The sequence below is a fragment of the Gymnoscopelus braueri genome, assembly GCF_963280865.1.
Source record: "Gymnoscopelus braueri genome assembly, chromosome: 3".
Taxonomy (NCBI): Eukaryota; Metazoa; Chordata; class Actinopteri; order Myctophiformes; family Myctophidae; genus Gymnoscopelus; species Gymnoscopelus braueri.
The window spans coordinates 43,590,593-43,613,001 of NC_137612.1; the positions used below are offsets into that span (position 1 = coordinate 43,590,593).

Consider the following 22,409-nt stretch of genomic DNA (forward strand, 5'->3'; position numbering starts at 1 on the left):
AAAGTATTACATTGAAATTGAAACAAAGATAAATTTCCCTCAGTAGTTTTCAAAAAACCCTGGTTCCCTATCTCTCTCCCTAGTTATTAATTCAACCTTTTTTAAATATAGCTTCAAACTTAAAGTGATACCATGACCTTAATCAACCATGAACTTAACAATAACGTCAAACATAAACACTGTGGGCCCACACACGCACGCACGCACGCACACGCACACTACGTTGCAGGCCTGTGCGTCGCTCCCGCGATGCGGTGATTCCGGTCCTCAGTGACTCCAAACAGATACAGTTCAACTCACAGTTCTTTGTACACTCTGTAGAAACAGTTCGTGGATACTGTACTTGGTTGCGTTTCAAACGGCAACAGAGCTGGACTCCCAGTCCGGAACAGTCCCAGCCGACGTCTCGACCATCACGGTGCTTTCCAGACGGTTTACCAAGCGCTCCGCTCACAAACACTGACACACTCGTACCCAGTGTTTACGCACGTTACCGTCACGTCTTTCTAACCAACACTTGCGTGTCCAAAGTAAGTTTAAACTGTTGTTTTTAACTTCAGCAACAACTGTAATAAAGCGTCTTCACATTTCAGTCTAAATGTTTCTTCTTTCTCTTTTTTCTCTCACAAAGTCTCTCCTCGTTCTCTCTTCCTCTTCCTCTCTCCTCTCTCCTTCCTCACTCTCGCTCCCCGCCTCTTCCTCTCTCCCGTGGGCCGCGGCCAATGACCGCAGGTGATACTACCTGGAACCCCTCACATCCAATCCCCCACTCATACCCACATTCACACAACATAAAACCACACTCTGTAGTCTTTTATCAGTTAAGGTATTTGGTTTTCATATTGAATGTAAAACGTGAACTAAGCATTCATATTACTGCTAATTGATAAAGGAGTCAAACAGGTTAACCACTTATTTTTGGAACTAAATTATTTTCAGTTTCCTGGACTAATTTATTTTAACCCTTAAAGAAATTAGTGACTTATCACCTGGGCTACGCTCTCCCCCTTCTAAAGGATTTGATGTCCTCATCAAATTAAAAGTGTTTAACCCCTAAGCTTTCACCGAGGCTACATACTGTACAGATGAGCATGTATCACAATAAGGCTTCATCAAAAGCAATCACTTCAGCATCACCTGCATCATTGGTTACAAATTTCATTGATCGTTGTTACAATTTCCTGGTCTGATTTATAGTTTTTGCAATTGTCCCTTTATTATTATTTTTTATTTAGAGTAGATCATATTTTTTTACCCCCTTTTTCTCCCCAATTTAGTCGTTATGCCAATCAATTCCTCCCAACACACATTGGCTGCTGTTGTATCCTATACTGACTCACCTGCCAATGAGGACCCCCCACTGTCAAGCCCCTTGAGTGTTTTGGGGGCTTTTTTATTGTATTAAACCTTTGTATGTGTAAATGGTCTTATTGTTTTTTTAGAATATGTGCTAAATAGAAATATACATAAGCATTACATGTACAGTATAATCAACAATATGTAATACAATGATTATACATTAAACTATATATGAGTATCAAGCATTTTGTTATATAGCATTCAACACACAGGACCACAAATCTGTTGTCACGGCTCTGTGGAGGGCTCTGTTTCAGGGCTGGGAGGTCAGTCTCTCGCAGAGCTCAAAGTCCTTGACAGCCAGGGCGGAGTCTCTGGCTAAAGGGGCGGGGAGCACCAGGGCACAGTCGCTGTCAAAGTACTTCCCTGTTATCCCGTCGGTCTCCTCTGCTACGGCACAGTAGATGGGGCTGAACGCACCCTCCTCTGCAGACTGAAGAGTGGGGGGGAGTGGGTTTCAGAGGGAGGATGGGGGGAGCAAACAACACAGTGTCTGAGTGTTCCTCAGACATAAACCCATTCAGACCTGAGGCTGATTCTACGAATGGCTTCAAAATCAGTAGTTCTCAAACTTGTTTCGTGCCAAAGACCCCCAAAATGATATGTATTTGGACGCGGACCCCCCCTCCCCTCTGATTTTTTTTTGTGCCTGGGACCCCCCAGAAGAGAAGATTTGTGTTAAATTTAAATAAAATAAATTCAAACACTTTCAAGACTTTTCAACAGATTTTGAAACTAATCTTGTAGTTTATTATTTCATTAATTCAGTTATGTTTTAAGTACTAAATGGTTTTGTGAAAAACTTTATTGATTTTATAACGTACTAAAAGTACTAAATGATGATGTTCATGCGTCGCCGCCACTGCCCGCCAGTGAACTGTTAGGGCGGATTCAGACTATGGTCCCGGGTGCGCACCCTGGACCACTTGGCAGAGTGTGAAGGTTGCCTACCGTTCCCCGAAACGGATCACCGTACCGTACCCGGGACCGCCTGGGGAGATAGTCTCGGATCCGGATCATGCGTACTCGAGTACGGAACGCTGCAATGTGAATCCATCCGTACCAAAAGAAGGAAGTGGACTGCTAATCATATCATTTATATATTTTTATAATGACACATTATTTTACCTGGGTTATATCTTCTCATAGTTCTACTTGAATGTTTACAAGAAATAATAATCCTGCTAGTGTTTGAGTAGCGCAAGCCGTGAAAAAACATAAACAAAAACATGTGTAGCGAGTGCTGCTGCTAGGACAAATATAGCAAGGACTAGTCCGTGACGTCACTGCTAAAATACCAAGGATGCGTCAGTGACATCACTGTCAATCGATAATTACAGACGACGTTACATTGCAAGGTTTCAAAGACCAGCGCACACACTGCTTTGGTTGTGTATTGTTGTTCTGTTAATTACCCCACACCAATCGCAACACACCCGTTTTGTCAATTGTGTTTCAATTCTGTGCTAGGCATTCGAAGAATCGGCCTCAGGTCTTAATGGGTTAAAGTGTAACAAAAGCACTCACCTTCAAAAAGAAGAATCCGATCAATATGATGATGCATCGCAGCGCAACACTATAGTGTCTCATGATTCCTGTCAAAACATATCCAGGATGAACAGAGTTGGCGGTCACACCTATCTCGCCCACAAGGACACAGAGAGATAGAGATCGGGGTTATAAGCCACAAGAATATCCCCAAGTTCCTAAAGGGACAGAATTAAATTTCTTATCCATTATACTTATCCACAGCACATTGCAATATCCATTGCAATAACGTTTTGTAACTTTATCCTTTATTGACACTTCTAACACTGGGATTTCATTCTGAAATGTACAGTATATTTGTTTTTGTGTCTTGCATACAAACTCATGTAATGAAAGCAGACATCAGCTCGATATATAGCCTTGCCAACACAATTTTGGCAAGGCTTTTGCAAGCTCTCCCTCACAATTTTTGTATTTTCTTTTTGGAACAAAATAGTAAAAACCTAAATTATTTTCATTGCCAGTTTATGATTGCACATACAAGGCATTTGTCTGGGTGAGGTTGGTGCATTACCCTGAACAGAAACATCATTAAACACTCTAGTACACTTTAGTAAACTGGACCTGAGTTGGCTCTGTACTTGGACCATTTTTTCCCATCTACACTAAATCTCTTTGCCAATTAATAGCCAATTCTAAGCCGTTGTGTCAGTGAGTTGCAGTAGATAGAGTCCTTTCAAACACATTGGCTCCTGGGAGGCTTTCATTCATTCATTTTTGGAACAAAAGTACTCTAAAACGAAAGCCCTGAAGGTTACTTGAGGAAGTTGAGGGCTATTGCATTGTATGTGCTTTACTGTGGCCTTTCTGCAAGGCTTCTTTTACCAACTCAATAGAGGCCTCGCACGGAATGTTTTTATAGTTCTATTTGTTCCTGCATGACTGCCTGTAACATTGGTAACTTCTTTCAAAAGAAAATGTGAAAGCATGGAAACAAAGGTGATCAAAAGAGTAAATCAGAGAACCAGATTTATGCGCAGAATTTCCTCTTTTGTCAACAAAAGCGCTCTCAGGACCCTTTCAGGAGCTCTGATTCAGCCCCTTCTTGACTATGCTTGCACCTCCTAGTACTCCAACATCTCAATGTCACTTCAAACCTCCCAAAACAAACTGATTCGACTACTTCTCGGCCTGGGGCCCATGACCCACCTTTTTCCCACACATTTTGCTAGCCAGGATGGCTAAACAACAAAAAATGGGTTTGGTTTTCAAAATTGTCAATGCAAATTTGCCCTCAATACCCGCATATCTGACTAAATACCTCCAAAAAGTTAACGACACCCGCAGCCACAATACTAGAGGGAGCGTAAACAACGATCTGGTACCACCCACCCATAAAACAAACATGGGTAAATTCTCCTTCTACAGCACTGCCACCCAGGTGTGGAATAGTCTGACCCCATCCCTCAAAAAATGCAGTTCGCTGGCTTCCTTTAAAACAGCCCTGAAAATTCACCTTTCAGGAGGCCAAAGGGGGAGGTAGTACCACTTCTACCTTAGACAGATGACCCCCCCCCCCCTTCTTTGACTCTCACCCCCCCCATCCGACTCTGTACATATAGTGTTTTTGAGCGGTGTAACCGCTCCTATAAGTGGGGTTGGAATCGATGTACTGTGATTGGCTGATAAGTATTCATACCCTTTGGCGGGGTACTGTGATTGGCTAGCGAGACGCATGACGACATTCATAACCTATAAATAGCACCACGCACTTCCAAAAAAAATTTATAATTTTTTTGAAGTGAGCTTCCATCACTGTGATGATAACACCGCTCATTTCACACTGGGTGTGATTTTTTCTGTACTTTGTGATGATATTGAACTGTACATAGTGTTTTTTCTGTATTTTGTGATAATATTGTACGGTTTGGTGCTATTATATATGTTTATGAATTGAATACCAAGGACCTCAATGGAAACAAGACCGCAAGAACTTTTTTGGACAGACCTTTTAGACAAAGTGTTTTAACTGTACTTGTGCTGTTTTTACATTTCTGCCTAAAAAAATATTCAATCAATCAATCAATACCTATTTTCTGTGCAGTGTAGGTAAAACAACGTTCTAGGTAAAAAGAGTAAATTAGAAAAACATTGAATTGCTGTTGCAATGTGACTTACAAGATCCAGCAATAAAACAACAAACAAAAATATATCAACACAAAGCAGTTCTTTTTCAAATAGTGGAGGTTTAACGGCCATTCTTAACATTCCATGAAAGGCCTCTATTGCCTTTAGAGTCTCAAGGAATCTTATGATTGGGAAAGATTTTAAATAAAAGGAAATAATATGGTTTGAATAAAGTCTGGGATACAAGGTCCACAGTATCATGCCAATCATGCCTATTTTGATTTCAACCTACTGTACCTGTCCCCTGTAGTCTACGTGCAAACTCATTGGTGCAGATGACATTGTGTAGCTTGGTGTGGTTGTAGATAGCGTCCAGGTTGGTAAGGTTTTCACCATGGAAATGAGAGAAGTCCACTTCACCCTTCTGGTGGATGACAGAGGAGACGGTGACAATGCGAGCGGGGGCTGAACACTTCATCAGCTCTGGAATGACAGATAGATACATATGGACGGACAGATGACAATATTATAAATCACTGGTTCTCAACCTGTGGGCCGGGGCCCACACTAGAGCGGCAATAGCGGTGCCGGGAGAAGGATAGTCTGGTTACCTAACGTGCAATCACGCTTCAGCATTTCCTAATTCCCCCATAAGATGGCAAAGCTACACTCTCATTGACTGCTGTTTTCAAATCACACCTCCTCATTTCCATTTAATGGAAATGCTCGATTCTAATTAGCTGTGGAAAAGATGGAGATGGAGATAAAGAATTTTGGAGAAAGGGGCTCCGATTGAGCTGAAACCTCTCTTCCAGTAAAGCAGAGTTTAACAGCAATTATTTCATTCATGTCTTTGTATGTTTGAAAAGAAGATGTGTATATTTTGCAATAAATCTGCACTTTATTTCTGTGTGTGTGTGTTACACTGCATATGACTCAGTCCACAATTATAATATAGTGTACACACACACACACACACTCTAATCAGCTCTGTTCATCATACAATTAAAATATCACTACAGTAAAGTATTTAACAATACAAAATATAACTACTTGGCTGTATGGTCAATAAGACACTGACCTCTTTGTGTGACTACTTAAATGATATTTGAAAGATTCATAACACTTGGTAAGACCTTGGGTTAGAGAGATATTCCGGTCGGGAATCGAAGTGGTGACCTTTCGATCCACAGCTCCTCCCCCCCCCCCCCCACCCAGGTTATCGTTCCCCAGCTTTAGCGGAGGGAGTACAGCGGCCGCTTGGGAATCGAAAGGTTCCCGGTTCGATCCCTAGGTTAGTGACAGGTCGAAGTGTACTTGAGCAAGACACTGAACCCCTACTCCTGAAGAGCAGGTTGGCGTCTTAATGGTTTCCTCCTCCGTTGGTGTGTGAATGTGTGCGTGAATGGGTGAATGTAAGGCACACTGTAAAGTGCTTTGGATAATGGCGCTACTTGGCTGGCATATAAATGCACCAATAAATGAACCCACACAAGGCATTCATATATTATCAAGGATTTACTCTGTAACAATAACAGAGCCATAGATACATAAATTATTAGATAGGTAGTTTAACATTTAACACGTGGATCTTACCCAGCAGCAGGTTGGTGAGAAGAAAGGGACCCAAATGATTTGTAGCAAAAGAAACTTCCAGCCCATCTTTGGTTATCTCACTGGGTAAGCCTGATTGTAGAAGACAATCAAAGTATTAGAAATAATAATACTAACCGCAAATAAATATAAAAAAAATTACATCAGGCTATGCAGGTAAATAACAGAGCCATAAAAGAGTACATAACATTTAAGATTCATAAAAGTCTGTCTGTCCCAAACCTGTGACCATTTTTATATAGTAATATAATTAGGCATTTCTATTGTTTACTGTTACTAAGCAGCCCAAACGTGACGTGACTTGGCTCTGCCAATCCGAGAAGCCGACGGTTTGGGTTGGCCAATCAAGGAAGCCGATGCATACAATTTCCAGATACACCACCAGATACAGATATTATGGACTAGCGATAATATCTGGCCCGACAAATTATTTTGTAAATAATTTACAAAAGCTGACTGACAGTCAAGGTTAGGATATGGACAGCAATAGCTTTGAATTGATAAAGTCAGGTAGGATGAATAAATAGTTCTATTTCCATTCTTTGAATGTTGTTTTCACTGTCAGCTTTCCTCTTGAGACTTTTGGATGAAAAACTTCTCACGTTTTAAAAAACAAACCAAAGCTGTGTTTCACATGCCTTAAATGATATATTGTTTCTGGCGTGCCACACTGGAACACTTTCCTTTATGATGGACTGCTTTTCCCTAATCGTCACCTTCTTAATCTAACCTGTATATCTAACGTATAATGACAGTATGATAAGGTTGGCAAGGAATATCACTTCAAACACAAGCCATGCTTTGTATGGAGAATATAGGTTGCTGCCTTCAGGAAGGAGATACAGTGTTCCTACATACAATAAGGTCAAACTGAAGAGGTCCTTTGTCCATCAGACGACATTGAGGCTTAATCAGGAGTTGTAGGCTTGGGGTAGGCTGAGAGGTGGACATTGCTCTTGTCTTTGTATGTCTTTATGTATGTATTTTGTTTTGTTTTCTTATGTCATGTTTATTGTTGCATACATGGCTGCTGTGTCGCAAGACAAATTTCAGTGTGAACTGACAATAAAGTATTATCGTATCGTAATGGCCTATGTCATTTCTTTGAGGAAAATTATTAAAAAAATTAAGTCAGCTCCTAATGACATTGGCCGCCTCTGGTAAAAGTCTCTCTCTCTCTCTCTCTCTCTCTCTCTCTCTCTCTCTCTCTCTCTCTCTCTCTCTCTCTCTCTCTCTCTCTCTCTCTCTCTCTCTCTCTCTCTCTCTCTCTCTCTCTCTCTCTCTCTCTCTCTCTCTCTCTCTCTCTCTCTCTCTCTCTCTCTCTCTCTCTCTCTCTCTCTCTCTCTCTCTCTCTCCTCTCTCTCTCTCTCCTCTCTCTCTCTCTCTCTCTCCTCTCTCTCTCTCTCTCACAAACACCAGCAGTCAGCAGACGCATGCGTTATGTGCGTAATGAGCGCATGCATTGATAGACATTAGACAACAACATTGTTTATTAGACATGATCAAAATATGATAATATATTATTATTTGAGCCGTCGTCACAGGGAAAGTGCTATCATCATTATAAGCCCTCTGTCTGCACCACACACACACACACACACCATCAGCTGTCACATTCTCTCAGAAAGCACTGACTGCAGTCGGTGCTGCCCAATGTCCAACCATACATTACATGAAGGCCTGAACTACTTGCAGTAGCATCCGTTTGTGTTGGTTGAAATATTGAAGACATTTTCAGTAGTTTTGCTATATTTAGTTTTTTTTCTCTGCTGTTCTAGCTGCTTTGGCCACGGCTGCGATATTTCCACATAGGTAGCCTACTCATTTTGAATCATCCGCTGCCAACGTGCTGCCGCTGCTGCGTGCTACGTGGGGGAAAAAACGCCAGATATAAATATGTTTTAAAAGCAAGCGAATGTGACCGCCCAATGCTATTTCTTCCAGCCCAATTTACTTAAAAAGTTGGCCAATCTGGCAACACTGTCTCTCTTGTTAACTGTGTCTGGAACGTAAAACAGAAGTGGGAGATACCATGTCAAGTCACCATACAGGGTTATTAAACGCGATATAGATAGGGGAGTATAACAATATGAAAAACAGAAAACGAAGCATTTTTAAAATACAAAATTCAATAAATTAAAGTTGTATGACCCTCCCTAAAGCCAAAATAAAAAAACATGGCCCCCCCTGGGCTCAGAAAAAAGTTTGTTGCCCCCCCCCTCTTCTGGGCCATACCAACCTCCGGTAAATAACGACCAGTCCCTAAATCAGGTTTAATCCTATTTAAACCTATTTAAATGTTACATAACTGACAGACAGTGTTATTTTTATGATATAGTCATAATTTTTTATAAACATTTTGGGTGAAATGATTAAGAAATATCATAGTCATAGTTTTGTTTTGGATATATTTTTTTTCTTTTTCTGAAAAACGTACAAAAATTACTTAAGCCATTAGTTCAAGAAGGTGACGTTATGTTGATTTAACTTCCTTCATGTGGATTTATTCCTTATGCCAACTACTGTCCTATAAACCTATATGAGTTACGTGTGCAGCAATCTGGGAACCCATTGGCTGTCTTGAGAGATTACGTGTGCAGTGGTAGAGTACAATAAGCCATTCAGAGATTTGAAACTATAAATAAAAAAAATTAAGTCAATGTCGACTCGTATTTATGCCGGGTACTGTAGGCCTATGTATAGTTTTGCATTATTGGTAGGCAAGCACCCTGTAGGTAAGCCCCCAGTAAGGAGTACATTACAGCCCTGATAGCGGACTGTATTTTACACAAAGTGTGGAGTATTCTAGCTATATGCCAGCTTCTTCTATCCACAGGGCCGCAGGAAGGGTGGTGCGAGCGGTGCGGCCGCACCGGGCCTGTTTTTAATGAACAGAATTTAGAACACATTTATTAAGAGTTATAAAAAGAAATAACCGCAAATAACCACCAAAAACTCGGAAATATCCGCCCAAAACCGCACGCGACTTCGCACAGGGCCCCGCATTTCTCCCAGACGGCTCTGTCTATCCATGGTTGATTCTCACCTGCTGCTCCAGCATTGTTCACCAGAATGTGGAGAGCCTTCTCCTCTTCATTGACCTTCTCAGCAAAAGCCCTGACAGAATCCAGAGAGGACGTGTCCACCTGATGTAGGTGGACGTCCGGGTTCCCCGTCCGCTGTCGGATCTCTTCCAGTGCTGCGCTCCCACGCGCCTCACTACGACACGCCAAGATAACACGCGCCCCACGACGTGCAAGGTCCAGGGCAATGAACTTCCCAATCCCTGGGGGCAGAGGGAGAGAAAATCTATTGGAATGGTTGCATGGGAGGAAAAAGGATCAATCAGAATCACTTTTCCAGAAGGGGAGTGGGGCAGCTCCTGTATTCTCAACCTGTGGGCCGGGGCCCTATGGTGGGCCGTGAGGATACTGCAAGTGGGCCTCCAACTAATTGTCAAAACACTAAGATTTTTATGATAATATAACATTAGATTTATGTAAAAAATAAAGTCATGGTATACTTTCTTTAAAATGTAAAAAAAATAGTTCTAAACAAACCCAGTGATCCAAGCCCGAAAACAATCGATTGACCATTAAAATAAACATGCACACAACCAACCACTGTTAAGTGCAGGGCCGGCGCGCCCATTAGGCAGAGTAGGCAGTTGCCTAGGGCGCCATTAGGGGCAGGATCTAGGTGGCGCTGTGGCAGAAAACGGTGGCACGGCGGGGGGGGAGGGGCGCCAGGAAAAATGTTGCCTAGGGCGCCAAATTGCCTAGCACCGGCCCTGGTTAAGTGGTCAGATGGGTGGGCCACGAACACTTTCGCAAGATTTTAAGGCCCTGGTCCAGAAAAGGCTGAGAACCTCTGGCCTAGTGTATATTGTGTCACTTCTTGTGAAATGATACTCTATTTCTCTCATTCAGTCAACAAATGATCAGGCAACTGGTCTCTTCATTAGAGTGCCAAAAAACAAGTAAGTGCTACATACCAGGTAAATATCAAACCTAGTATGTGTCTAAATAGCATACATCATCATAGCATACCATCTAAATAACATAGGCCTACTCAGTATCTGTGGACAAGCTGGCAGCATATATATTATCTAACTAAATAACATAGATCGCATGTGTAAGTAACCAATATACGTGGATAGGAGCATATACCCAAAAAGGAAACAAGTAGTACAAGTACAAGTTCCCTATAGGAAATCCAATACAAAAAATAATGCCGTGACCCAAGGGTGGCGGGAGTGACGTCAGGACTTCAGTACTCTATAGCAGTGGTTCTCAACCTTTTCAGGCCGCGACCCCCCACAATAATCATATTTGAACTGGGGTCCCCCCCCCCCCCCCCCCCCCACAAAAATAAAATAAAAAATGTTTTGATCTGGGAACCCCCAAAAATGATCATATTTTATTTGGGGACCCCCCAAAATAATCATATTTGAACTGTGGAACCCCCACCCTGACAAGCACTAGGAGTTGAGGCATTATATTTAGTTTGACTCGTTCCACAGATAAATATTTGACAATTTGGCCAATGTTTACCAATATTTATAGTATAGTTTGTCGATTACCTTTAAATGCAGTAATGGTCTTTCTTCATTTCAATTATTATTATTTTTAGGTATTAACTCTCTCAGTGCCACGCCCCGAGATATCCCGAGTTTTTCCCGAGTACCCTCCGTGCCAGCACGAGAAATCCCGAGTTTTTACTTTTGACTGTGGTCGCGCTATTCTGTTTATTTTTCATGATCACTTTCGCTTCCTGACTCCTTCAGACTCATTGGGTTCCGGTTTCATGACGCAGATTCCGTTTCCGGTTCTCATTTTTTTCCCGCGGTCATTTTCGGCCAGAATAGGGAAAGTCACGGTTTTTCACACGGTATAAAATACGAACGGAGAGGTCCACGTCTACTCTCTTTGGTCTGGGTGACGAGTCATCGTAGTCGTGTATCGCATCGTAATTTAGCCCGATCAACGATTGTCAAAAATGTCAACATCCGGTTATGACCGGATGTGACGTGAGCCTGTTTGGGAGGGGGCGAGTGAGCCAGCGAGGTCATCAATGTGTCGATTTGTTGCTCTCTACTGGTAGAACTGTATTATGGGTTTAAACACCCAATCAGATAATTTATTTGAATGAAAAATTACAAAATTAAAAAATTAAAAAAACGCAAATTGCTGGCACTGGGGGAGTACTTTAGGAAAAAACTCTTGGCACTGAGAGAGTTAAAAAGGTCTTAAAACTCCTTAAATTGTCACTTTACTGTCAATCCCCCCAAAGTCATGTGGGGACCCACAGGTTGAGAACCACTGCTCTATAGGGAAGTGAAAGAGGGGAGATCAGTTACATTTTAGTTCAGTTATAATTACTCAGCAACCTGACACACCCATGTCATGCACATTGTTAATGTTATCAGGCACTGTATGTTGTGTGTACACAATGTATATATCAGTTCAATGTGTACACAGTGTGTGTGTACAATAAATGGCTAAATCAACCGACGACATTAATCACAATAGACATGTAACCCATTTCTTAACTCAAATAACACATGCAATAACAAAACCATAAACAATAAGTGTTGGTGTGCACCCCGGGGCATGGTGGAAATTCAATTTCTGTCACACACTGGCATACATGGGACACTATACAAAATTGTTTGTCACTAGCTGCTTCAGGTCAATTATTGCTGAAAAAAGTTACTTTCGGGTGTATTTTGTTCTGGCCTTCCAGGGAGGGAGTTGTAATGGAGCCAACTGCTGAGTGTGAGTGAGTGAGTGAGTGAGTGAGTGAGTGAGAGACTTATTTAGCCAGCCAGGGAAATGGCCATGTTAAATGACAATACACATCATAAACGTCTTATTCTATCACAATCACACTACCTGGTTGTTTTTTTGTAACTATGTGAAATATGCAGGTTTTACCTTTCCTGTACTTTTTTAAATTCAGCTTCATGGTGGCTTTTTATGTATTGTTTACACCTGCATATGATGCTAATGTTCCTAAAATAACATGTACATGCCTGCATAATATGCTTATGTTTCTAAAAGAACATGTACACACCTGCATATGATAATAATGTTCTAAACATCCTGTACAGTATATCCCTACAATCACATACGCTATCAGTATTCATATATGTCTTTATTTGTTTATTGTCTCCGCCAGAGCAAAGGCGTGGCCGAGGCAAAACCTGTTTTTTTTGTTAATCCTACAGATTTTGTCCAAACAACACGCAAATCAGTACTTTATCTCTATAGTCGTTTGATCAAGACGGATCTGTCCGATTTTTCATATTCCAACCCGATTGGCTAAGATTGGCTTCCAAAGTTTGCAGGACTGGCCCGTTTTGCACAAGCAAAATGCCTCAAATCATGAACGCAGCATCCGATTGCCGTGAAACTTTTCATGCACATTCACGTTCATGAAACATTTTTTAATCGGCCTCATGGTGGCACTATAACAGGCCCATTCACGTTTTGGCCTATAATTCTTGAACCGTAGTTTATACAATAAAATGTATTTTTTATCATCACACAACTCCACTAATAGGCCACGCCCATTTCCACCAGACAATATTAATGCCATTTTGTATTTTTAAAAATTGGTACAACTTATCTTTACACAGTCATGTGATCAATGGTCAGATTCTATTCCGAATGGCTATGATTGGCTTTCAAAGTTTGCTGAAGGGGCCCTTTTTGCACATCATGCTACAAGCACCACTGGACCGATCAGTGGTAAACTTTGCACGCACACTCCCAGTAGGCCAAGGAAGAATATTCACCACATTTGATTTTTCAAATCGGCCTGCTATAGCGCCACTGTGAGACAGATTTTTAACTAAACACATCTTTTGTTACTACTCTTACTTATCTGTAGTAGTTACTACTACAGATTGTGTCCAAACCTCACGCAAATCAGTATACATGTTCTCTGTAGTCATGTGATGAAGCCGTATCTGTCACATTTCTCATATTCCATTCCGATTGGCTACGATTGCCATCCAAGGTTTGTGGGGGGTGGCCCGTTTTTCACAAAATGCCACACATCATGAATGCAGCGCCCGATTGCTGAATTTTGCACTCACATTCCCACTAAGCCAAGGAAGCCATACAACAGCCCACTTGAGGTTTGGGCTTATAACTCTTGAACCATAGGTTCCTATTAGAGGCCCTACCGAGAGCATCCTGACTGGCTGCTTCACTGCCTGGTACGGCAACTGTATCGCCCTCAATCACAAGGCAATAATGCAAAGCGTTGTGCGGACAGCCAAAAGTATCAGTGGATGTGATCTTCCCCATCCAAGCCCTATACGACGGAATCATCAACGATCCAAGCCATCCCAACCACTGTTTCAGATGATGCCGCATGGAAAATGACTACGCAGTCTCAGAGCCACTGACAACAGACACTAAAAAGCTTCTTTCCCCATACAATCAGGCACATGAACAATCTGACAAGAATAGGTCTCCGCCAGGCGAGTACTGTTCCTGATTAATCCTGTCTTACCTATTTATATTACATATTGTGATGTCACGTGAAGCTTGACCAATGTTAGCTTGGCTGAGACGGACACGCACACACACACACACACACACACACACACGGACGGACAGAGGGTAAAACATACCTTTGGCCTGGCGGAGACAATCAGGTCAAAAGGAAAGGCTGTCCCCCCCCCCCCCCCATCCCTCACATCTGCGGTATATGAGATACTGTGAAGTTGTTTACATAAAGTGGTAGCTTCTCTTGGTGTATATAATATACCAAGCTCATATGCACGTGTACATATGCTGATGTTCTCTTTTTTGCACTCTTTTTGACTGTTTTATTATTATTAATCATCATCATCATCATCATCATCATCATCAATTACTAGTATGCTTCTAGTCTGAAGGAAGCCAACCAAAAATACTCTCATGTACCTGCACAAGATGTAACAATAAAGTACAACCTTGAACCTACTGGCTATACGCCCTCAAAATGACATCACTAGTTGAGGTCAAGGAATTCATAAACACAGTTCTAACAACATTTGACAAAGTTATTATTGAGGTAAGCAAATGGGGCCATGCCCCCCACTTTTAACAATTGCAGCTATAATAACTAAGAATATAATAATTATAAAACATTATATTGTAGCATTCCAGGTAGGGGTGTGCCGATATATCGTCCCGCGATATATCGCAAAATACGTTTTCGTGACGATATGTATCGTTTTGGGGAAAATAAATATCGTTTTGATTCTTTTTTTTTTTTTTACAGTAATAATAATCAGGCATGCAAACAGCCCCGATGTGAAAAGGGTGACAAAATATTTTTTTTCGGGTCAGGTGTCACACTATTGCCCTATTTGGATTCAAAACGGCTAGTGGAAACTGAAAAGCTACAAGTTTGCATGTCTGAATAATGCAAAAACAGAAATATTTGCTTGCATTTGCTTTTTTTCTCCCCCATATATTTTCATAATAAAAAAGGGCGTATCGTATCGTATCGAAATCGTATCGAAGTTGTGTGTCCAATATCGTATCGTTTAATTCCAGGGTGTGCATAGTGCAGGGGAAGGACTTCCCAGCATGCCTCGGGTGCACACACATTTTTGGTTTTCATTTTGTCATTTAATGAGGTTGTTGTTCACCATGGGAATGTGTTGGGAGGGAAATATATGTGTTACATTGTGTTATTATTATGAAGTCTAATGAAGAACCAGAACACAGAAGTAATATTAGAAAACATATTCAAAAATAGTGTCAAATACTGACATTTTTAAATAATCCAGTAAAGTTTTTTTTTTAAATCCTTAAATGTGAACAGTATTTCAGATACTGTACACCACTGACATCAACACTCAGGATTACCAAATAGAATATCATATCTACCTGTATTGGCTCCTGTCACTATGGCAGTCTTTCCATTCAGTCTGGTCGGACAGTTTATCGGGTTCCATGGACCTCTCCTCTGAGACCTTAGGATCCATCCCAACAGCACTGTCCATAGTGGATGGACAGCTATGTCCGTCCAGGTCCAAGACATTGAGACTGTTGTTACTGTCTTCGGATCCCTCAGAGATCTTAGAACAAGAAAGAGAAGAACAAGAAGCAATTGAGAATGAACCAGCGGAGGACGGCCTGTGTTGCCAGATTCTGCGAGAGGAATAAGCAACCAGGTCTATGAAAACAAGCCCAAAAGAAGCAACTATAGGCCGCAAGAGCACTTCAAACCTATACGTCGGCTATTTGAAAATAGCAGATCTGCAAGCTCACAACGCGTCGCAATGCGACGCGTTGTGAGCTTGTAGATCTAATTTTTTTTTTAATCTTGAAATGAATTGTGGAATATGTTTGAAACATTCTTTCGAACATCATAACTCTGGTACAGAGCTCCCTCGCTGGCACAAAACATTTTCAGATGTGGGGTTAGGGGGACAAACAAACATATTCATTTGAGGGTCCCACGACATGAAAATATTTGAGAACCACTGGTTTAAACAATATATATTTCTTGGAAGCAAGCCAAAATAAGCAACTACACTTTAGAAACAAGCCCTAATAATTAATACGCAACCCACAATATTTACAAGCAACTTTACAGAAAAACACGACCTGGTCAAACCCCCCCCCCCGTTCTTTTAATTCTGCCTACAGTTTATTGGTGAGGTAATAATTAGATTGACACATCATTATTTTGATTAGACTACCCACTCCTTTTTAAATCATTTTTATTACATACACCCCCCCCCCCCCCCCACACACACTCACACCAGAGGAGGACTATGTCCATACTGTCAACCAGACAAACATTGAATTATGACAAGGACTAAGTAAAGGGAAAACAAGTAGAAACTAGAAAAAGTGCTCCTCGGAGCACAGGTCTCCGCCAGGACAGGTAGGCTATTGTGGCCTCCTGGTGGCGCTATAATAGGCCAATGTGTTAAAGGGTGCCATTTCTTCTTAGGCCTTGCACGGCAATCGGACACTGCATTCATGATTTGAGGCATTTTGTAAAAGAAATGTGGTTTACTAAATTAGATCTGCTGGTGGCGCTATAACAGGCCAATGTTAAAAGGGTAGCATTATTCCTCAACATAGTATGAATGTGCGTTCAAAGTTTGACCGCAATCGGACACTGCGTTCATGATTTGCGGCAATTTGTTCAAAACGGGCCACTCCTGCAAACTTTAGATGTGAATCTTAGCCAATCGGGATCGAATATGAAAAATTAAACAGATCTGTCTTGGTCACATGACTATAGAGATCATGTGTACCAAGTTGCGTGAAATTTGGATAAAATTGGAAGGAGTAATGTAAGGAAATATGTTTTACATAAGTCGGCCTCCTGGTGGCGCTATAAAAGGCAGATGAGAAAAATGCAGGGCAAAGGTTTTTCCTTAACCTCTAGGGAGTGCGCATACAAAGTTTTACACAGATTGGTGCAGTTATAGGTAGAGACACGAATCGGGCTGTTATAGCGCCACCATGAGGCTGATTGGAAAAATCTCTTTCTTCCTCGGCATAGTGGGAATGTGCGTGCAAAGTTTCACGGAAATTGCATGCTGTGTTCATGATTTGAGGCATTTTGTTCAAAACGGAGCAGTCCTGCCATTTTTAGCCAATCAGGATGGAATAAGAAAAATCTGAAAGACCCGTTTAGTTTAATGACTATAGAGATACTGTGTACCGATTTGCGTGATGTTTGGACAAAATCTGTAGGAGTACTGTGAATTTTTTTTTGTTGCAAAAAGCGGCCTCCTGGTGGCGCTATAACAGGGTCATGTGAAAGAATTGAGGCAGAGGTTGTGAATTGGCATCCAGGGAGTGTGTGCGCACAGTTTCGCTGCGATCAAGCCAACGGTGCGGGAGATTAGCTGTCCACAGACGGACGGACAGACGGACCGACGGACAGGGGGTAAAACATACTCTCTCGCCATGCCTTTCGGCCTGGCGGAGACTAATCAGAGTTCCCAGAAGTTTTCGCCAGCTCTCGCATACAAACGGGAGGGGCGAGGAACTTCTGGGCCAGAGCCCTGGTATTTGTGCGCGGGATGTAACTTACGCTCAGAATCTGAGCGGACACGCCTCTTACCGGTCTGAGAGCTGTGCAACTCGTCTAAACAGTCCGACGAGAGGCAAACAGCAGTACACAACAATGGCGGCCGCAATTTCTTCCCGTCGCTCCTATTTACATGCAACACCCACTGCATGTGGATCCCGCTCCCTTTTCTTCATTGGCTGTTGATTTGAATCAGAACGCAGTGGCCGCGCCCCTGCTGTACAGGCTCTGAGGTGACGTCTCCCAGACTAGGCGGAGACAATTAAATGCATAAAAATAAAACAAAAACAAATATCTGATAACTACTGTAGGTAAAAATGCATACAGTTGTAACATATACCCTTGTGGGTGATATGTGGTGTACAGATTTACTGTGCCAGTTTACCATACATGTAGCCAAAATAAGAGCATACTAGTCAAACCAATCAGTCAGGGTTCACAGACCATGAAGTAAGCCCTCTAGTCAGTCGGCCAGGGGTAGCCCAGACCATAAAGGGAAGATGATTAAATAAGATAAAGATTACGATTGTACCGTTAGAGTCGCCCCCCCCCCCCCCCCCCCCACATTTTGGTTTTGGAAATATAAGAGGAAGGGTCCCCAGATAGAGTAAAACATTTGAGCTTAACCTCTGATAGAGTACTTTATTTTTTCTAATTAAAAAAAAAACATAAGGTCCTGTAACCAGAGTGATAGGTGGGGTGGCCGATTTCCGTTCTAGTTAAATTCTCCTACGGGCTAACAAGGACGCAAAGGCAATATAGGGTTCTTGATTTTTTTCCAAGATGGAGGGTCGACACCCCAAAAATAGCGACTTCAAAGCTAGGTTGAATAGTCACCTCAAAGGCATCTGAGAGAGTTTTAAACACAGATGTCCAAAAGACAATTAAACTGGGGTAGGACCAGAACATGTGAGTCAAGTTGGCTGAGTATTGTTGACATCTCTCACAGCTCCCATCCAAGTCAGGAAAGATTCTGCTTAATCTAGCCTTGCTAAAATGGGCACGTGGAGCACTTTAAACTGTATCAGATTGACACAGGCACAGGAAGTAATCCCATGCACTCATTGCCCGGCCCCAAGTGTCCTCCGGTATCTCTACACCAAGTTCCCCCTTAATCTTGCTGAGTGAGGAGTCGTTAAATGAAGAAATAGAACTGTAAATGTTTGATATGAGACCTTGAAGTTGAGCAGAGGTCTGTAAAATAAATATCAAAAAGTCTGATTCCAAATTAGGAAAGGTTGAGCTTTGGGTTTGACCAAAGTGTCTGATTTAAAAGTACCGGAATAGATGTGAACGGGGTAGGTTGAATTTGAGTAAAAGGTCATTGAAATGGCGAAATTCTATGTAAAGTTCCGTGAATTTGTACAGGCCTGATCTTTGCCAGTGCAAAAAGCTGGCATCCAGTTTAGCAGGGAGAAATAAATGGTTGTTGCATAATGGGCCTTCTAGAGGAGAATAAAATCATAATTTAAAAATAAAATACACAGAGCTAGAGTGAAGAGGCTTAAAAATGTATATTCTCCAAACTTACTGCTAATATCAACCAGATATCTTTCTCCCCAAATGTGTTAGTCTAATTTAAGCTGAGGATGTTTTCGGAACATGTGAGTCCCGGCCTGTAAGAGTATCTTACCAAATATTTACAGAATAAAAAAGATATTCAAGCCTATTGATACACAGTTTTAAAATTGTGCATCTGAACTCCTTGTATTTATGTGATGTGGGATGATGTGTGAATGATATGAATACCATACCACAGGTGATAATAAGGAGGAGCAGAGAAGTGTGTTTCCAGTTTAAAAAAAATATTGTTTTTATTTATAATTAAAGGCAGAGTAAAAGCAACTATCAATAATATTTCAAACTGGAAAAGAAGGTCAAGGTCATGAGGTTAGAAATATTATCACTTTCAAAGACTAGATTAAAATGTACTACAAAAATATGTCAAAAGGGTATCAAAAGGGTTAAAAGGGCAATAGCCTACTATACCAGTAGCTGGGGGTACCACAGGTGTCCTTGCACACAGGAGGGAGTGAGGAGAAAGGCACACACTTCACTGTAAGACACGAGAAAAATGTTAAAATACACACAACATAGGTTTCGTCACAATATGAATAAGCATGCAGGCAGAAAAGGTCATTTTTCGCCATTTTTTTTTCTTCACGCCGTTTGGTGCCCCCCCCAAGGTTGGTTCCCTGTGCTTCAGCACCTCAGGCCCGTTGGATAAGCCACCACTGTGTATGACCAACCACCTGTCGGGACTACAACCATGGCCCACCCTAGCCCATAGAATGTCTGTGATCTTACATACATTTCATGTATTCCAAATACACAGTCATAGCTCGGTCTAACCGCCGCGCCATGAGCAGCGCGATCTACGCGGCGTAAAACTGCTCTAAACTCCGTTTGTACTCACCCAATAATTAATTCCTAAGACATGGAGTCAGATATTGTCCTCTAGTTTCATATCCATTTGAAAGTTCTGGTCAGAAAACGTGTGTTTAGTCAAATATCTCCACTTTTCCAGGAGCTGCACAGGGATGACTTTATGTAGGGGAGACAGAGCACAAAAGTAACACTTTTTCTATTTGCCTTCATAATTCACAGACTACTTGAAATATTCTAGTCATATTTTGCTATAAGAAACATATGTATGTGCCCTAATTAATAATACAATTTTTAAGCTTTCACTAATAAGGACAAGACTAAAATATTAATTTGAATGCAATGAGTCACAGTGTTACAATTGCCCCCGTGACGGGGGCAGTTGGGGGCAATTGTAACACTGTAAAAATAAGTCATATTAACATACTTTATCTCAAATAAAAGCACATCACTAAGTAATATGTATTTGTTATAATTTAACATCTTTACTTACGAATGTTTTATATACATAATTACAATTATTTTGTATTTTCATTCAAATTATTTTATTTTTCAATTTTGTTTTTTTTAATTTAAATGTATTTTTACTTTGAAATATAGTGACATTTAGTGAAATATGTTCATTTACTAACATAAAAGTATGTAATCCCAGACAAAAAATCTGCTTGCATTGAAAACACATTGTTACAATTGACCCCGGTCACTTTGTTAAAACTGCCCCCGATGGGGCAACCATGATAAAATCCCATATTCTAGCTAGAAACACCTATACTAGCATGGCTGCTGACGTTAATTTGTGACCAATAACATAGAGATACAATTCATCTAAGTTTAAATTAGCTGACATCTTATGTTTAGACAGCAGAAGGAAAATACTGTACACTCAAAAATTTACGTTTACACCTCAAAATTAGTTTTTTGTTGAAAACTTTTGCTGAGATGAAATGATCATTCTATCCTTCCATAGGCAGAGAGAGGATCCTACTGAGCATGTGCACAAGAAGTCTCACCCCTCTAGCTTATTTCTATTAGAATTATTGAGTGTGTTACTTTTGCCCCCTGTTACTTTTGTCCCCGGTCTCCCTACGGGCGAGGGGCCAGACTTGAGTGAAGGATCGAATTTATCGATAGACCGATTAGACCGAGCTATGACTCTCTGTATTTGGAATACATTAAATGTATGTAAGATCACAGACATTCTAGGGCTAGGCCCACCCGTACTACTGGCACGGCTGGAGCCAAATATACCTCAAATATACCTTATTATGATATGCATGTGTTACACAATTAACAGCTGGTTTGCACAACCCAATAAACAAAAATAAACCTAAATCAAATAACCAAATCAAATAACCAAAGCAACAAGGATAAAAACAGCAGAGGCAAACAGAGCTTCTCCTAACAAAACAAAAGGACAATTAATAACCAGGTCAGTGACTTAAGACAAAAACTACAATGTGCGCAACGGGACTGCGTTACCTCTATAAATAGATACAGCGGCACAGACTGGACAGACACGGACAGGACACCACGCACATAGGGAGCACCTCCGCTTACGAGGGGAACAAACAGGTCGGGGAGGGGGAGCAGTGAGCGCCTGCAGAGTCAGGACAACACTTAGGTTTTTACCAAGCACACACATAAATACAGTTAACACACAGTCACATACGGTACCTTAAACAAGACGCTGAACCGAGACGCTCCCGCACGCAACCCACGACCAGGCAGACGGACAAACGCCAACTAATTAGCGGCCGCGTACAGCTGCCTTTTAATCAGCCTGGTGATTACGGGGGCGTTCCGTTGCTAGGGGCAACCAGTGAAAGCTCAACCCACTACACAAACAGTGCTGATATCTCCACTTACTCTCCACTTACTCACATGTTCTGCCCCATTGTTGACCTCAGATAGCCTAGTCTGCAGGCTGTTCATTTATTCCTCTGTTACCCAGAATTCCATTCGTTTTCACCGGAAGACGGAAGCGTTTCAAAAAGCGTTCTTTTAATTGTTTTATACGATCTGTGGATCGTTTCTCTTAGCCAGTGGAGCTTTAGTTACCGTGAGCTGTGTTTTTTTTTTTTTTTTGATCTTCAAATCATACAATCTCTTAAAATCAGCGTGAGTTTCCTTTTTGTTATTAGCGCGGTAGTTCTTGGCCAAACAGGAAACCGGTGCATTTCCGCTTCCGTTTTCCGGCTACATGACGTCATTTTCGCGGGAAAGACACCCCTATCACCGTTCAATAGAAAATATATGTATAAAAGGCTTTCGGGGGTGAAATTCATGGAGTGGGTGTTGTGAAACTCACAAAAGATATACAATTTAACTTTAGTTTTGTTGAAAAGGTTACCTAGTATTACTTTAAATAACAA

General features: G+C 41.4%; 1 protein-coding gene across 3 annotated transcripts; it reads right to left on the reverse strand.

Moving 5' to 3' along the window:
- Positions 1–1,054: 1,054 nt before the first annotated feature.
- Positions 1,055–21,814, reverse strand: LOC308082422 (retinol dehydrogenase 12-like). Of its 3 annotated transcripts, none has more exons than XM_080424164.1 (8): positions 21,712–21,814; positions 19,642–19,708; positions 15,483–15,673; positions 9,635–9,874; positions 6,571–6,660; positions 5,272–5,457; positions 2,887–2,996; positions 1,055–1,792 (listed from the first exon to the last, which is right to left on the reverse strand). In XM_080424164.1, exons 3-8 carry the CDS (start codon positions 15,634–15,636, stop codon positions 1,613–1,615), a joined length of 960 nt encoding a protein of 319 aa, XP_080280290.1. In that variant the 5' UTR covers positions 15,637–15,673; positions 19,642–19,708; positions 21,712–21,814; the 3' UTR covers positions 1,055–1,612. The 3 variants fall into 3 exon arrangements, with proteins under 3 accessions (XP_080280290.1, XP_080280291.1, XP_080280292.1); XM_080424165.1 differs by lacking the exon at positions 21,712–21,814 and adding an exon at positions 20,069–20,162; XM_080424166.1 differs by lacking the exon at positions 6,571–6,660.
- Positions 21,815–22,409: the final 595 nt, after the last annotated feature.

Bases quoted from the DNA above. Each gene is read 5' to 3' on its own strand.
- LOC308082422 (XM_080424164.1), bottom strand. From the start codon at position 15,636: ATGTCTTGGACCTGGACGGACATAGCTGTCCATCCACTATGGACAGTG. The intron at 5,458-6,570 runs GTAAGATCCACG...CTGTCATTCCAG, and splicing joins TCTCACCAACCTGCTGCTGG to AGCTGATGAAGTGTTCAGCC. The intron at 1,793-2,886 runs GTGAGTGCTTTT...CCCACTCTTCAG, and splicing joins TCGGATTCTTCTTTTTGAAG to TCTGCAGAGGAGGGTGCGTT.